Source organism: Pyrus communis, chromosome 7 (assembly GCF_041283825.1).
Source record: "Pyrus communis isolate YQ-2024b chromosome 7, ASM4128382v1, whole genome shotgun sequence".
NCBI classification, from domain to species: domain Eukaryota; kingdom Viridiplantae; phylum Streptophyta; class Magnoliopsida; order Rosales; family Rosaceae; genus Pyrus; species Pyrus communis.
Window position 1 is genome coordinate 29025884 of NC_142571.1, and position 18473 is coordinate 29044356.

The window sequence follows — 18473 nt, forward strand, 5'->3', positions numbered from 1 at the left end:
TTTACTGTTTGATTTTAATTATGTTTTATGGATCTCATGATCCATTATCTTATACAAAAATCAAGTTTTATCCTCTTAAGTGAGATCGGTTTGATCCATTATATTATACATGAAATAAATTCTGCTTGAGCCATTTTCATGAAACCATTCATACCCACGTCCATGCAATGTTGCGGGTGAGAGTAATCAAACTCAAAATCTCAGGTGTAGAGGAACATAGTCTTAACCATGTAAGTTTTGAGCTGGAAACTTTGAAACTAATCTTAGTGTATATGCCATGTAATTATGTCAATTACTTATCTCACATTGACACGTATAATGCGAAACGTGTAAGAAGATTAATTGTTTCGTATTAAGTAAAGAAGCAACAAATTACACAATCTCAGCCTAATTACACAATATAGGCCTCGTAACACAACCATCACCCTCTTACTCAATCAAGTCCTGATTACATAGCCTACTCATAATCACATAACCAAAGCTTAATTACAGACTAGAGAACTTGAGTCAGGTCATTGTGGTAACTAATTGGCCCAGACAACTGAAATGATGCTCTTTTTCTTGCCTCATTATACGGCCCATAAAATGTTGGGCCATAACTCGTCCGGCAGAAATACGATGGTTGTTTTCTGGGCTCTTTAAGTCAGCCAGGGTCCATGGACCATAAAATTTGGTGCCCTGACTCATTGGCCCATTTCATATTAGCAGCAGTCGATCTTCACTTTGTTGAACAAGACCTCATCCACAGATTCAGAGACGATATATATTTGTAATGAAATCGAAGCTAAATTGTGGCATATTGTAGTTTTTTTGCGGTATTTTAACGACCCCGTGTAAAAATGGTTTGTTAAATAAAACAATTCCAAATTTAAAAAGAAAATTAGGAAGAAAAAAAAAAAAACTAATGAAAATGATTTAAAAACTTTGAGTTTTAACGATAAAGACAAAATAAAGGGTAAAGTAAATAGTACCATGTTTAACTTTTTAATGTAAAAATATAATTTTTTATTAAAATAAACAGTACCGTTCTTTTTTCGTTAAAACTTCAAAAAAAAAAAAAAAAACACTAAACAGAAATGGCTTGCGAATTACATTTAACAGGGGATCTTTACTAGCGAGTGACCCATCATTTCCAATGAGTGTAGCTGACGTGGTACGTGCACTGACAAGGTAGCTTAAAGTGCAAATAAGTGGAGGACACGTGGTTAGAAGCGAATCTAACCCATGAATCGAACGGTTCTGATTCGTTCTCACCTGGGAAAAGACGAGATCAATTCTAGTTGCCGCAAGCAGATGTGATTGTTGCTGCAGTTTGCGTGTCGTGATCCACTCTTTCTGTTCGCTCTGTTCCTCACCTGCTATAGCCGGAAAGAGATCTTCTCTCTTCTACTAAAATGATCGAATCAAGAAATTCGGATATTTAAAATTTAATTTAACGGTTAAAGTTATTATAACTTTTAAAGAGATTCTTGTTTTTAGCCGTTTAATCAAATTTCAAAGACTAAAATCACTTGATCCGATGATCTTAATAAAAGAGATCTAAAGATGATCTTTTTCTGTCATTGCATGGCCTTGATTAATACAATAATTACCACAACATTAACATAGAATGACATTTTAGATTGTTATAAATTTACGTCCATGAGATTGGAACACGGTGTAAGGGGGGCTAATACATTGCTATGTCTAACATGGCGTACTCTAAATGCAAAATATTGTTATTTTGAAAAGCATCAAAATGTTGATAACCTTCAATTAATAGCTATTTTACAGAACGAAAAAATAAAATTAATACCATACAATTTTGATTAAGTACATGTGTGAGTCATAGGGGGCGAGCCTTGGTGTAACGCACTTGTTGTTCCTTTGTGACCCAAAAGGTTACGAGTTTGAGTCATGAAAATAGTCTATTTGCAAAGCCAATGTATGACTACGTACGAAAGACATACTCCTCCCTCATTCCTCACAAAGCGAAGACCCTTATGAGCTTAGGATCGCCCTTTTTACACTTGAGTTATAGAATTTGTTTATGTAGCAGCTCCTAATTTTGTAAAAAAATTAAAAATTAAAAATTAAAACGTAGCTCTCCATTGCACATGACTCATTTCAAAATAAGAAAAAGATTGCTAGTGATTGAACGGAAATACTTAATTACAATGAACAATGTAATTAATCACAACACATATGTAATGATGCGGTTTATGAGACGCACGGGTTAAGCAAGCTGCTGCAAACAGCTTTGTGTTTCATGAGTTATTTAGGCAAACAAAGTTTAACCCGCTCTTGCACGGTAGACGGCATGCCTTGAAAACTCGATTTTGACGAGAAATTACATGCGTTCAAATGACAATACCTCGAAAACAATATCACGATGTCAATGAGCAAGTTATATGACACGAAGGTGCTTGATAAATGTAGAATATCAACAGCTAGACGTACTGATTGCATTAAAGTTTATTTCCCTCCTATCGTTTTGGTGTCTCCGAGACAGTCACCTCCTATTCGGTCATCGCTTTCCGGCCACCGCAACGCTTTAAAGACGTGCCAATGAAACTCATAACGGCAAAATCTGAAATGGGTGACCTAGCGACAGCTATATATAATACCAAAGAAAATAAATATATTAAAGGAACCAAATAGTTTTCGCATTTGGCCATAATCATCAACTAATTTTATGGAAACTACTATGATGTGACTCAATAATTGGGGATGAATTTCAGGCTCGTATTTCATACGATACGTTTCGGGTCCGATGGTAGATAAGGGGAGACTGAAATGCCTCTATAAGACTTTCTGAACCCCGAAAAGATGGATTGCTTAGCAAAGCCACCAAGTAGTCCCCTTTGAAGTAGTGCATCAACTAATTTTATGGATATTGTCTTTTTTTTTTTTTTAACAAACTATATTAACTACACTAGAGAGAAAGGGGTGGGCTTAGACACACAATGGATTAGCAATGGTATGGTTCAAATTCGTCTTTGGCGATAATCGAACCTATGATCTCTCACTACCATTAGATCATAGTACTATGTAGTAAACGATATTATCCACGCTTTATATAATTGTTTAAGTGCACAATTTATAATTGTTAAGTGCACAATTAAAGCGTTGATCAAATTGATTCAACATAATAAAAATCAAAATTGTAATTTGCAACGACCAAGCATTCACAACCAAAATCCTCGTGAGCACACAATAACGCGTGGTCCGTCGAAATGGACTGACTGGTTCACAGGTTTTGGGGTTTTTTCTTTTTGGTGTTGAAAATGGGATGCGCAATAGCTATTTTATATTTGATGTGGTCCTGAATCTTGATGATATGACATTGGACGAATATATAATATACATTTAATTTCTCTAATTAAATAATAGACCGTTATTTAGTTTTGCGTTATTCCTCTTAGGATGTGCTATTTACATACACCTTTTTACTTTTCACACATCCCTTATTAATTTTTGTTTGTCGATCTTCTTCAATTCATTCGATCTGACAGCCAAAAATCAAAAAAATGTGAGAGAAGTAAAAAAGGGTATGTGGATATCACACACCTTTCTCTTAACTTCTACGTAAGAGGTCTTATGTTTAATTATTGTCAAAGACGAATTTGAATCATATTATTGTAAACTCATTATGAAGTTTAACAGACTATTCTACTCTTTAATATTTATAATATCGTTTGTTAATAAAAATAATGGATCAAATTTAATTCGTTTTTATTACATAATATTTAGTGCGAAAGTTGCCCAAGTGCTTGGGCTCCAAAATCGTCCCTGGTGGAGGGGTTGAAGAAGGAAAGAAATGTTCAACCAACCTAGAAGGCTAGATGCTACGTTAAAATTGAGCATGAGATTTGAACGAGCAACCTACATAGTGCTGATAAATCGTGATCATGAAATCTCATACTAATAATACAAATACATATATAAGTTTCTCTTTGTATATTCTTTTAATATTGGCACTGAACACCACAATAGTGTTATACTCATTATCAACATCCACCGTATTTATAGTGAACTAGTACTTATATTGAAAAGTAACTTATAAGTTATATCTCCTCATTTTTATTATAAAACTCAATCTTAAGCTATCAAAGTTGATGCCGAAACGGAATGATAACACTAGCTAGCAACTAGCAAGAGAATGGAATCCAAACTTTATTGCATAACTGAGAATGATTTAGTCTAGCAAACGCAACAGCAACAAAATTAACTATTCGTTATTAAATGGAACATGGTTAATAATCGTTTCTACCGATACTCCCTTATGTTTTTCTTGTATTAAACAGGTTTTCATTTATTTTTCATCAGGATAATTTGATTATTATTTTTATTATGTTTGAGTGTCGTGGCCTTGAATCGAAATATTTAACGAGGAAAACGAATAAGAGTATCAAACTTGATATTATATAAATTGATTACTTTAACTATATATTAAACGAGGAAAACGAATAATATGAAACCTTTACATTCTGCGTGTGATGTGTACATCAATTTAATCCAAACTCAATGCTTTTAGTAATGTGAACTTAACGAAAAACTTTCGATATTCTTTACTTTAACGAAAAATCACATTTTTACACTAAAAAGTCAATCATGGTACTATTCACTTTATCTTTAATTTTATCATTTTTGTTAAAACTCAAAGTTTTCAAACCATTTTCATTAGTTTTCCTTTTAATATATTATTACTAAAATGGTGTTAACAAAATTTTAGATGGGTTTTGATATTTGAATTTTGTGAAACTAATTAATATTACTTATATGTTTGATAAAATTGTATGCAATATTTGATCTGAAACTAATGTTTTGACGAGTCGCTCATGCATAATACGACGGCTCTTAACCGTTGATGCATATAAAACTTAGGAATGCATTAATGACTTCGACATATCAGATGTATGAAGAATCACAATTAATATAATAAATATGAGTAGTTTTTATTGTTTGTGGGGCATTTTGGGATGAGAAATGTGAATGAGACTTCCTTAAATGTGAGACTTTTTGTTACCTCATATTTTTATCACAGTGTTTCATAATTCGACGTTAAACTTTGAGATGGTAGAGAGTCCATAGAAAGTCACACTTTGAGAGAATTCCCTTAAGAAAATAAATGCTAAGGGGGCTCTCTCAAAGTAAGGCTCTTCATGAACTTTCTGCTACATCACATTTTCACGTTAATTTTCATACTAATATTATAAAATATTATGCAAAAATCTTGAAGTGACATAAAAGTTATAAAGAATTCCACTTTTGAGAGAGTACGTTTACTCTATATATATATATATATATTGTCAATGGGAAGTGAAAAAAGACATGAAATCATCTTATTAAGTAATCAAACAAGACAGGTCATATCACCTCGCGCAAAAAACAGTTTTGATTTAATCACTCACGTGTAAACGACTGTCTCTAAAGAACAATATAGATATAGTTGTGATTTACAATTTGAAGGGGTCAACCGTGGCTGAAATCCTGTAGACATTGACACCGCCGGAGAAATGAATTTGAAGAAACAATCGCCGCACCAAATTGTGGACAGGTAGCTTACTTCTTGCATGAGCCGTGACCTCTTGGACCAATGAAAATCTTACATTCCATTTTTGTGAGAGAGTGTGGCTTCCGTGTGGCGGTGGATGTCGTGTGCGCGTCACTCCTCAAATAGCGCGTAGACCTCATCCTGAAGCAGTCGGCGCTCAAATGGATTCCAACTGGGAACCGGTTTTATTCCCGGTTAAATCTTCCTCTCTAGCCAAACGGGGCCCCACATTTTTAAATGACTAAAATACCTTGTGACATGGATGAGGACTTACAGGAGTGAGGATTCCGGTCGAATTTTTGAGAATTTTGGAAATCATCCAATCATATTTGTTCATTATATTGTGTGATTAATTTTCATCAGGTACCGTTTATATTTAATTTTAAATAAAAAAATGTACAATGATTTCTGATCGCATAACATACGATAAACTAGGATCCTCACTCAACTTATAGGCATCTTGTAATTTTATTCTTTACCAAAAGCGATGGTGATTTCGTTAACAAATAAGAAGAAATACAAGGATTTCCACATGGGTATATTCTTAAGTAACCAATTTAATGTCATAAGATAATTCAAACAAGCATATAGATAAGTTCCTAATTGGCAACAACAAATACTACCGGTACTAGGCTACTAGCACAAGCGCCAAAGGTTTAGATATGCAACAAATACGGCAGAAACAACGAACCTAACTAGGCACACATAATATCACTGCTAACAAATGAGACCACATCAAATTATTTATGATAAGGAGGCCATATCACTCGTAAAGCGAGATATTAGCCGCTAGACGCGGTACAAACAAAACTATACTAATCCAAGAATGGATTCCACCCATCGGCTCATCTCCATTAGCGACTTTGCAGCTTATGTAAGATCTACCGCTACCGCAAGCCAAGCAAGGGTAGAAAAATGCATGTGGCGTCTTGTATCATTGTTACAATGACATGTGTTCGAATTTAAGTAGACGTGGACAAAAACTTACACATTCTTTATTTTATCGATATAGGACGCTACTATGACAGTGTACTTGTGTTATGCAAGTATTTCTCCCTAATTATACAAACTATCATTAACACAAGACGCTCCAATAAGTGTGTAATATGTACTCCTACTGTGTAAATACGTCCTCACATAGAGACTTATTTTGATCGTGTTCCCTACCATTGTGTCATCGTAGGTCACTAACACCAAATATATGTAAAACTCTCTTTACATGATCTCATATTAGTGGCCCAAAAACAAAAACGCTAAGATGGCAGGGAACCCGTTCTCCTTAAAAGTTTAGTACATTGCCACGAATTAAGAGTGATTTATCCATCCACTGTTAGCTCTACCAACTCCTAAACAGACGGCTTTCCGTAAATTAGTTAATTGTTTTAGGTGGAAGCGGTGGGTGCACGGGGAAGAAAAGAAGTTGCAAAGGAATTTGGTAAATTTGGATATTTATAAAGTGCTTTTTTTCTTTAAGTGCTTTTCTGGTCACAAAATTATATTCGATAAATATATGGCACAAGGAGGTTGAGTTAGGCAAGGAACAAGTCGGCAGATATATTATGTGCTTTAGACGTGTCGAGTTCTAGAGGCACTTTGGTTTATGTAACTTGGATTGTTTAGTTGCTAACCAAATTGTCATGCAATTTGCTCCACACGCAACCCTCCTTAGAAACATCAAGTAGTAGTTGGCAGTGCAACTGGTGCAAATTTTCACATTGCAATATTGCACAATGTCCAAATGAATTGAAGGCACAAGGAGGAATTTTCACACTAGTACGGTAAATTTTTCAGAAGTTCGTTCAGCGTTACAGCCATTTTTACATAACCTTGTTAATTTGCTTTTTTATAACATGCGAATATATCATGACATCTCAATTTTTTTTTTCTCATATTATAACATGTGGGTTAGTAAGATTATATGACAATTTGATCGTCGCAATAATAAAAATCTTCCATATTACAAAGCTTTTTGTGAAAATAATTCAGGTAAAGTAGTTTTTGTTTCATGTTTTAATTAATGAGAAGAGAAATTCGAACTTCAAACATCATTATAAATAATAAATAAAAAAATAAAAAACTATACGATAAAAATATGAGCTAGTTGCTAGTTCATGAGTTTGTGTGACATAGCTGAAACTAAAACGACTTAAACGTGGTTAGGTTCTAAAAGTTTTATTTTTTGGTTAATGACGTATCACGTATATTATTATCATCATCATCATCATCATCATCATCATCATCATCATCATCCTATATATAGTATTTGCGAAAATAACAATTAACTTTATTAAAAAAAGTTTCAACATAAATTTAAATGACAATATAAAGAGTAGCCAAATTATTATTGTTTTTTTTTACCAAATGATATTGTCTATATTAAGGGAGAGATGGTAGCTTAGCCTCACAATAAGCTAACAATAATATGATTCAAATTCGCTTTTTGGCGAGAAATCGAACTTAAGACATCTCATGTACAAGTGAAGAGTAATATCACTAAATCGTAGTAATAAGGGCCAATTTGGGATCATCGTACTTTTTAATAAATTGTTTATGCTTTGCTTTAAGAATAATTAACTGCAAAATAAAACAGTTGAGTATGATAAGATGTATTTTTAAAAGTGTGTATAAAAAGCAATGTCTAAGAGGATAAATAATATCATTCTTTAAAATTAATGAGCTTATTACATGAATTAAAAATATTTTAAAGACTCAACTCCGCTTTTTATTAAAGCAGCTTTTGAAAGTAACCTACAAGCTAATTGCTTTTAAAAACTGCTGTCTGGAGGCCATTGATTTTAAAATAAGATGTATGTTTAATTTTTACCTAATACACTTTTACTGCTTAACTTTAAAGTAAAACGATTTTTAGTAAAAATATAATACCAAAATGGGACTAAAGTGGCTGTGTAGCCAAATTACTTATCTGCCCATAAAAATGCAATCCCAGTGGGCCAGTGGCAATTGCAATTTGGCCTCTGAGAAAGCATAGTTGACCTACATCTTGCCTCTTCCAAGAATGAGGGGTCAGTTTTGTAATTTTAATTGACTTTAAAATAGTTGGTGACTGGGATTAGTGGTCAAATACTTTCCGTTCTAATTAAGAAATTAAATTAAACACGAACAACCGAAAACAAGAATCAAACAAAATATTAATTAAATTCGGATCAAATTGTGTGATTATTATTTTTAATGGAAAGATGCTCAAAATTTAAATCTTATTAGCTTCCTATTTAAGCTAAATGAACAAGTTTAGTTAGGGATTATTTTCTGACCAGCATGTTGTTGTGGTTCGTCTTTTTTTATTATTATTTTTAATTCTCCTTTTGGGTGGGAGAATAATTGAAGACTTTGGCATTATTGTCAAACAAATTTAAGAAACGAAAAAAAATGTGGGGCTTATTTATAATCTTTCAGCATCCTATGTGAGGCAATTGGAGAAGTATTTTAAACCATGTTGGTACAAAATTAGGTGGAAATTAAAGATATGTGTCAATTGATTAATCTTTAAAATAAATGAGTTCAGAGAGTATACGCTTAACTAAGTTTGTTGGAGCAAATTTGTTCCTTGATTCTGTATTCAAGTTCGGATTGTCACTCTCAATAATTTAGACATCAGTCAAGAATATATGATCATTTAGAAGTGTTTTTAAAATGACTGAAAATATTTTTGGTGAAAATTTTATTAGAACAATCCTATAAAAGTACTTGAAGTGCTTCATTAAAGAAACACATAAAGTACTTTTAGAATCCAAAAATATTTTATCTAAAAACTTGTTCAATCATTTTAAAATACCTCTAAACGATCCCTAAATATGATTTTTTTTTTCTTTTCATTTATGTAAATAAATAAGTTGGTATAGGCGAAAAGAAGAACGTAAATAGTTATGGGTAGGATTTTACTCTATGTTGTGAGCCCTTGCGTATGTTGCAGCCACTGACACTCTGACGGATGCATCATAAAATTGGGTACCAACAAATTTATGGTGAGCATCTCCGTCCTTTTTTATCCACTAAAATCCACTTTTGTCGGTTTCACTATAAATATTCGGCTGTACGTATTATTTAATAAACTAATAATTATGAAAAATTAATTAATTAAATGATTATTGTGATATACGAGAAATATTTTTTATTCTTTTACTTGGGTTTTGTAAATTTTTTAAATGATATGGCTTTCCACATCAAATGTCACCTAAGGTGGTATGAAAATGTGGTACAAAAACATAATATGAATAACATTACTCAATATATTATGTTAATTTTTTTATTATTGATCCTTTTTAATTTATTTAATCTGATGGCTGAAATTAAAAGGAGTATGTGAAAAATAAAAAGGGATGTGTATATAACATCACTTTAAATATTTGTAGACAATATGATGGACAAAATATTACTATTTTTATTTGTTTTCATTTCTTTATTCATGAATATTTTTGCTCACCACCCTCAAGTAGCAGTAATGCTCAACACCCTATTTATCATTGTTTGATGAGTTTATGTTTTGAGATTTGTGTCTATACACTATATAGATCTCAACATTTAAACCTATGTAATGGTGATAAATAAGGTGGTGAGCATTACCGTTACATGAAAGTGGTGGCTTTGACAATATAACACTTCATTTGTTTTTATTTTTAATGTGTTAGTATATATTTTTGGACAATGAGGTGGGTCTGCAAAGCATGAAGTGAAGGTAGCCATCTTCGTGTTAAAGAAGTTTTTCTTTTCAAAAGTGACTTCATTACTGCTATCTATCCTTTTGGAGGGCATAATTTATGATAAAAAGTTAAATTTGCAGTTTGGTAGCTTATATACTCTCTTCTTAATAAGGTAGATTTCAAGTTAAAGCTCTGCAAACAGGATGTAGGAGAAATGGAAGGGACAACATTTATAGTTACCAATCTACCATGTCTCACTTTATAATTTTCTTCCCACCCAAATTATCCATCTTGGGGTCCCATAAAAATAATTGAACAATGCTTGTGTTACCCAAAACAAAAGGGATTATGCAAGAAAAATTTGGACCATGTAATGATAAAGTATGAGTTAATTCTTATATCAATTAGGTAAAATGATATCTCATTCAACAAGCGACGTATATTACCTCATAAGAAAATGGAAAAAACATCTAAAACGACTCATTACGGAAACGAATAAGAAACTATTTTGACATTAGTTTTTATGTTCTACGTATTCGCTTGCATTTGAGAGTAAAATTAAATACTATGGCTCGTAAAGAAGTGGTTAACGTATATGTTTACATAGAAAATGGTCGATCCTTATGATTCGAGAATGGGCTAGAGAGTTGGAGCATCTCCAATGAAATATGCAAAATGTCTATGAATGTGTATTTTGCATTTTTTGGTCTGAAAATGCACAAAAAAAAAAAAAAAAATTAAATATACATATATATATATTTTTATATCTTTAGGTGGTTAGTCCCGCTACTCAAAAAGAGAAAATAAAATAGGATATCAATTTACGTATATCCCATTCGAGGAAAACTCTCTTCTACATCTCTTGAAAGTGAAAAATGAATGTAAATATGAGTTTTACATCTCAAATTTACATCTCTTAGTTGAACATGCTCTTAAAATAGTTTAACGATAATCCATAAATTTACCGCTTATCAGACAAATGATTTATTTGTCCTTTATTTGTTAGTGAGTCCCAAAAATGTATTAATTACACGTACAACATTACCATGCGCTTAATTTGAACATAATTTGAATAATATCAGTGGCCAACATGCAATGGATATTCATTTACCTAATCTATAAACTACAATATTTTAGGTTCAGTTCAACATCATTAAGTTTTAAATATAAAAACTTGGCCAAACCATCCATGATGGTGGGTTAGGAAACCTCATTTCTTTAACAAACTAGAATGCACCAACCAAATTACTAAACTTTTGATTTTAAAGCGATTTGGAACAAAAAAATTCTTAAAATGTACTATTCTATTTCGTTTAGAAATGTTTTTAAAATGACTGAAAGCGATTTTAGTGAAAGTGTTTTTGGACTCAAAAACATTTTCTCTAAAACACTTTTAATCATTTTAAAAGTACTTCCAAACGAATCCTAAGATGTTAAAATAAATTATGGATATTAATGACGTACCTTAACTGATTATTACTATTTGAAATTATCATTCATCTCATTGTAGTATGTTAGTCGTACAACTAACACATCGAGGCACTTTAATACGAGAGATGAGAGAAGAAAAATGGAACTCAAAACTTCAAATGCTGAGATCATCCCGGCCCTTCGTCAACTAGTTTCGTCAGTTACATAACCTTTTGTGGCTTTATGTTGAAGCTTAAAAGTGAGCTGGAGTAGCTGTAATTGTTTAGCAGTATATCATTCCGTGTTCATTAATTTAAAAGTTTTAATAATGTCGAGCTAAAATATTCCAATGGTTGGGGGTTGGCGACGTAGACAAAACTCAGGTTAAACGCAACCGCAACCGCCTCGTGTCAGTAAACCTAACGAGAGTCAACCGGGAAACCGCCCGTCAGGACAAACCGGCAACTAGAATTTCGAATCCGCGAACTGGCAAAGCGTGAATTCTCCCGTCACGGAGGCGGTCACTTAAGGGAGCCTCACAGCTCAATCGCATTCGCCCCACGTGGTTGGGGGTTCGTTTTCGTGGTGTTCTGGATTGCATTTCCGGGCTCCGGTCGAGGGCCTTTTGGAATATTTCGTAACTGTCATGTCAGACGATCACAGCCGAATAAAGATAACCTCATTCACTGGAACGAAACACACAACCCCCACCTCACCAGGCAGCATGTGAGCGCACGCTAGAACTCCCTTTCATGCTTGAATATTTTGTCTGCTTCTTATTGGTACGTGCATCCACGCTCCCTTCAGTGTCGTGTGGCTCCTATGATTGTAAATTCAAACGGAAAGCATGAGATGTGCGTGAAAGAGTATCCTACGCGTAATAAGCACCGTTCATCGTCACCGATCGAGGCCGAAAAGAAAAAATCCAACGGTCGATGGCGTACATACTCGCGTAGAAGCGTTTCGGAATTTCGGATTTAAAAACGAAAAACAGACACCCAGAAAACCGAAAACCAGAAGGAAAAAGCCACTCTCTCTCTCTCCTCACTTTCTCTCTCTAGAGTTTGGAATCTGGCCGAGTTATCAAATTGATTGCAATTACAAATGAATTCAAGGCGACAATAAGAGAGAGAAACAGAAACAGAAACTGTCTCTTCTTCTCCTTCCATGCGTTTCTTCAGAACCCACCACTTTTAGCCTTTTTCCCTTCCTCGCTCTCAGACACCCAGAGAGGAAAAAATGCAATCGGGAGGCTTCAACGGCGGAGGAGGCGGCGGCGTCCCTGATTTCTACACTAACGGGCGATCCATCTCCATCTCCGCCGCCATGAACGGCCACAACCCGTCTCAGAACAATCCCTACCACCGATCCCAGCTCCCCAGCTTGTTTATGGACCCTACCGCGTCCCAGATCGCTCGCCAAACACAATTTCAACCCCAAACCCAAAACCCAGCAGCCGGTCTCATCGGAAAGCGGACGCTCGCTGAGTTCCAGGCCCATCAGCAGAACCACTACAACCCCCACCAGAACTACCACCAGAATCCTGGCCAAAATCTCTATCTCCGCTCCCTAAAGCCCAGAACTTTCCAGCACTCTTCTCCGATTTCGCCTTTGTCTCCGATAGACTTCTCATCTGGGTCAGCAATTACAGGCTCCGACTCTTCGTCTTCTTCCTCCTCGATTTTATCCCATCAGCGGTTCGGGTTGCCTCTGCTTCAGCAGCTCCGCCATCAGCCCATTAACCAGACAGCACCACCGGCGATGTCGTATGTTAACAATCTGGTGCCTAACAATCCGGTTCAGAACAACCCAGGTCAGACCCGGGGTTTGGATTCCGAGAAGAAGATGATCAGTAACACGCTGCAAGAGCTGGAGAAGCAGCTACTCGACGATAACGACGAGGACGACGAAGGCGACGCCGTTTCTGTCATTACTAAAACCAACAGCGAGTGGTCCGAGACGATACAGAATCTGATGGGTTCGGCAGCTCCGAGTCAGTGCCAAAAGCCCATTTCTCCGTCGCCCACTTCGTCGTCATCTTCGTCGTCATCCGTGGCGTCTCCGGCGTCCTCCACGTGTTCCAAGCAGTCGCTCATGGAGGCCGCGACGGCCATTTCTGAAGGGAAATCCGAGGCCGCGGCGGAGATCCTCGCCCGGATGATGGCGACACAGGTCCCGAATCCGAGACCCAATTCAGAACAAAGGCTTCTGGAGTTCCTGGGTTTAGCTTTGAAGTCCCGGGTCAACCCGATTGATAATTCGCCGCCGGCGAACGAGCTTTTTGGGCAGGAGCATAGCGGGTCGATTCAGTTGCTTTACGAGTTATCTCCGTGTTTCAAACTGGGGTTTATGGCCGCTAACCGCGCAATCCTTGAAGCGACCTTGACGGACCAATCAGCGACCAACAAGGTTCATGTGATTGACTTCGACATCGGGCATGGCGGTCAGTACATGCTCCTTTTCCAAGCGCTCTCAACGCGTCAGAATGTTAGGCCCGCCGTCGTGAAGATCACCACCGTCGCGGATAATGGCGGGGAGGGGAGGCTGAGAATGGTCCGTCAGAAGCTGAGTCAAGCCGCCGAGCGACTCGGGGTCCGTCTGGAATTCAACGTAGTGAGCCAGAAAATCGGCGAGCTGAACCGGGACTCGCTGGGTTGCGAACCGGACGAGCCGATCGCCGTGAATTTCGCCTTCAAACTGTACAGCATGCCGGACGAGAGCGTGTCCACGGACAACCCCCGCGACGAGCTTCTGCGGCGCGTGAAGGGGCTGGCGCCGCGTGTGGTGACGCTGGTGGAGCAGGAGATGAACACCAACACCGCGCCCTTCATGGCGCGCGTAAATGAGTGCTGCGCCTACTACGGGGCGCTGCTGGAGTCGATCGAGGCGACGGTTCTGAGGGAGAACCCGGAGCGAGTCAAGGCGGAGGAGGCTCTGAGTCGGAAGCTTGTGAACTCGGTTGCTTGCGAGGGGAGGGATCGCGTGGAAAGATGTGAAGTGTTTGGGAAGTGGCGGGCCCGCATGGGGATGGCGGGGTTCGAGTTGAGGCCCATGGGCCCAAACATGACCGAGTCGTTGAAAAATCGACTCGAATCGGGAAACCGAGCCAACTCGGGGTTCACGGTTAAGGAAGAGAAGGGAGGGATTTGCTTTGGTTGGATAAGCCGCACTCTCACCGTCGCATCCGCTTGGCGTTAACTTCACTTTTTTTTATATTTGTTTTATTTAATTTTTAATTTTCTGGCTAATTGTTATAAAAAATACTTTCTGATTATTATGTAGGGTTTCCTGAGAAAATGGAAATGGGAGAAATGCTACCAAAAATTTGAGGAGTGTTTGGATTCCATGAAAATTCTTTTGTCCACTGCATTTATGTTTTTTGTTTGGTTTCGGGTTTTTGGTTTTGAACGTGTTTCAAACTAATTATACGATGTTATAAAAAAAAAAACTTTAAACATGGGGGTTGCGTAATTGAGGAATGAGTTTGGCCTTCCTACCAAACCAACCATGGAGGGCTCCACTTATGTATTTCTCCTTTTGGTTTTTATTTTACACTGTTTGTGTATTTTTTTTTTAATTATGGAAAGTTTGTATTGCAAAATGATATTTTTTTTAATACTAATAACAATTTTCTTATTCGATTTTATGTATGTTAGGAAAACCTAGTTTTTCCTATGCAATTGCTTACGATGTAAACAATGTTACGTGTGTTTTCATAGTACAAAAAAAATATCTTGGAACCATTTGGATGGTTATCTACCAAACTTTTCATCCTTAATTTGTTTAAATAATATTGAGCAAAATATATGGCTCGTAAAATTAGTTGGTTGGAGAGGATTTGTGGAGGGCTCCACTTATGTATTTCTCCATTTGGTTTTATTGGGTTTTTCTTTTTCTTTTTTGAGGAGATTTTGGTGGGTGTTTAATATATATGTTCGGAGAGAAAGAGAGATATTTTTTTCCTTTTTTTTTAGTAGAATTTGTAGATTTCTGTATTTTAGGAAAGCTTAGTTTTTGTTATGGACGTGTCGTTTTTCGGTTGGATAGGAGGAGAGGACAAATGTGGTAATGGGAAGAAGTGCTTTACGTGTGTTATTCACCTTGTAACCTAAGATTTTTGCTATGTAATTGCTTACGTTGTAAACAATGTTACGTGTGTTTACGTTCATACTATAAAAATCTCTTGGAACCATATGGATGGTTATTCACCAAACATTTGATCCTTAATGTGGGTGCAAATATGTGGCTCCGTGAATTAGTTGGTTCAGAAGGAATTATTCATGATATTTGGTCCCTTGCCAATTCTATCGATTTTGGTTTTATCTGCAGGATGAACAATCGTGCAGCGCATGAAGTAACAGCTTACGTTTCAAAGGTTGGTGATGACCATATATGGGATTGTATAGGATTTGAATTTCTTTTCAACATTCTTGTGAGGATGTAAACTTATTTAATATAATCTAATCAAATATATCCTTTGGCCAAAAAAAAAAAGGGTTGGTTGGGAAGGATTTGAGGATCTTTTGGCTTTTGAATTAGAGGATGGCATGAAACGGAGATCATGCAAGATTTATGATTATATATAGTTTAATGAGAAATGGTTGATTAATTTTGAACATATTATAATCACATGGTTTCTGCTTTTAATAAAGAAACGGAAAATAGCACTTCGTGATATATTGTTTAATAAATCCGTTCAATAAAGAATGGTTTCTAACGATCGTATCAAATTAAAAATGACCTTTTTTGTCGCAAATGATCATTTAAATTGACCTAATCAATTAATTTGGGCTATGAATTAGTTTCATTATCACACATCAATTTGATTATTCCGTTAGAAATTTTGTTAATAATTATACTATTGAGCTGATGTTGTACACATATAAGACTCACAAGTCCAATAACAAAGAGCCACATATTATAAAAGAATTTAATTATTAAAAATCTCGAAATACTTTCTCAGATGACCAATAGCTTCCAATCTCTTCTCATGCCCGTCTTCACATTTATGAGATGTTGATAATGTTGAGCCATATATTTTCATAGACAAAGTATATTAGCAAGCTTTATAAAAGATGGGGACACTTTATAAAAAAAAATTGTAGTCCAAAACATGGACCAACTAGAAATATGATTCACATTATATATATCTTATATATATATTATATATAAGGAGAGAAAAAAAATCTCAACAGCCCACAAACTAAAAAAATAGAGTTCTTGTCTATCCAGAATTCTCCTAAGCTCCCACGTTTTGAACGCGGTAAAGTGATGGCCTTCCTCAACTTCCCCACACCCTGGAAAAGTAGAACACATTACAGAAAATGGAAGAAGTTAATGAAACTGCTTCTTGCGTCTATAAAAAGGGGAGGGCACAGGGAGAGCGGAGGAGAGGATAGTGACAAGAAAACACTGCAAAAATTGAGAAGCACACGGAGAAGAAATGGACAAAAAAAAAAAAAAAAACAAGCAGCAAAAGAAAGCGAAAAGGAACAGCAACAAGAAGCCAAAGAAAGAGAGAAGAAAGTTTAAAAGGTATTACATTTTCATAATGGATTCTTGATTTTTATTAGGAAGTTCCTGTCGTATTTTCCCCAAAAAAAAAAAAAAAAGGGAGGTTTCCTTTTCTTCTTGTTTGACAGAAGCAAATAAGATAGTGGTGGAAACATGCACCACCAATTCACACCGACCACCAAAACCTGTCATTGGGCTTGCTCCTTCCTCTTCTCCACCAATGGAGACATTTGCTGTCTTCTCCATCCTTGTCGCTGTCAACTCTTCTAGCCACCGAGTGCTCATTCTTCTTCTCCACCATTGGAGAACATTTGCCGTCTTCTTCGCCGATAGCAGCAAGGAAACCGTAGTCTCTGCCACCAACAATGGCCATGATGTGACTTTCATGCCTAGCAAGTTCGAATGTGCCGCTCCCGTCAATCCCATGAATTTCTCCGGGGTGGTTTAAACCACCCTGTGAAGTTCCAATCAAATCTAAGTGCTCCGTGTCGCTGCCGTCAATCCCATGAATTTCTTCGAGGTGGTCTAAACCACCCTGTGAAGTTCCAATCAAATCTAAGTGATGCGTGCCAACTGCCGCCGTAGCATTGATGTTAGAAGGTTCTGTCTGCCGTAACGAGGCCATTGAAGACCTGGTCTCTATAGAAAGGCTATTAGGAAGAAGATCGTCGAGTCGTCGTCCGAGTAGCCTAATAGTGCAGGCCTTGACTCGTAAAAAGCAACCAGGAATAACCTCAAAATTCTGTGCACCAAGTCGTAAAAGATAGTTCTCTACAGGCAACAAGGCAATGGTGCAAAAATGGTGTTTCCATCATTTCGTTACTCCCACAAACATGCACGAACCTGCAGCGGATGAAGACAAAAAAAGAAACTCGTCCCCGCTGTCTGTACTCTCACATGCTACCCATTCAACTGATGCTCTCCAAAGGTCCTATTAGAAATCACACCGATAAATAACTCGGTTCTTCCGGCAATCTCTCGGAGTGGTTCCAAGCATGAAACAACAACTCCCGCCTGACAAGGAAGGAAGCTGCAATGAGCAATGATCCCAAACAAGGTCACAGCGAGCGATGAATTTGCAAAAGAACAATCCCGTCGCAGCCGTCGTCTTGGAGTTAAGAAGAAGAGAAGTTGCTGACGATAAAAGGAAGGGGAAACAAAGTCCTATTTGAACTTGGAAAGCTTAATTCACAAAAAAAAGAGAAAATAAAGTTTGCTGACAAGTTCCCTTGCGAAAGGCACTCACGTGAAAATCGAAAGGGAAAGTCATGGGATCAAAACCCATTTTAAATGAGATCCTAACCCTTCTCAAACTTTATTGGGCAAGGCACGGCGGGCACGGCAAAGATGCAGTT

General features: G+C 36.5%; 1 protein-coding gene across 1 annotated transcript; it reads left to right on the top strand.

Annotated features, from left to right (window-relative positions):
* The first annotated feature begins 12467 nt into the window (after window positions 1-12467).
* LOC137733968 (scarecrow-like protein 8) lies at window positions 12468-14956 on the top strand. Its single transcript, XM_068473195.2, has one exon. The coding sequence runs from the start codon at window positions 12844-12846 to the stop codon at window positions 14800-14802; it is 1959 nt and encodes a 652-aa protein (XP_068329296.1). The 5' UTR covers window positions 12468-12843; the 3' UTR covers window positions 14803-14956.
* Window positions 14957-18473: the final 3517 nt, after the last annotated feature.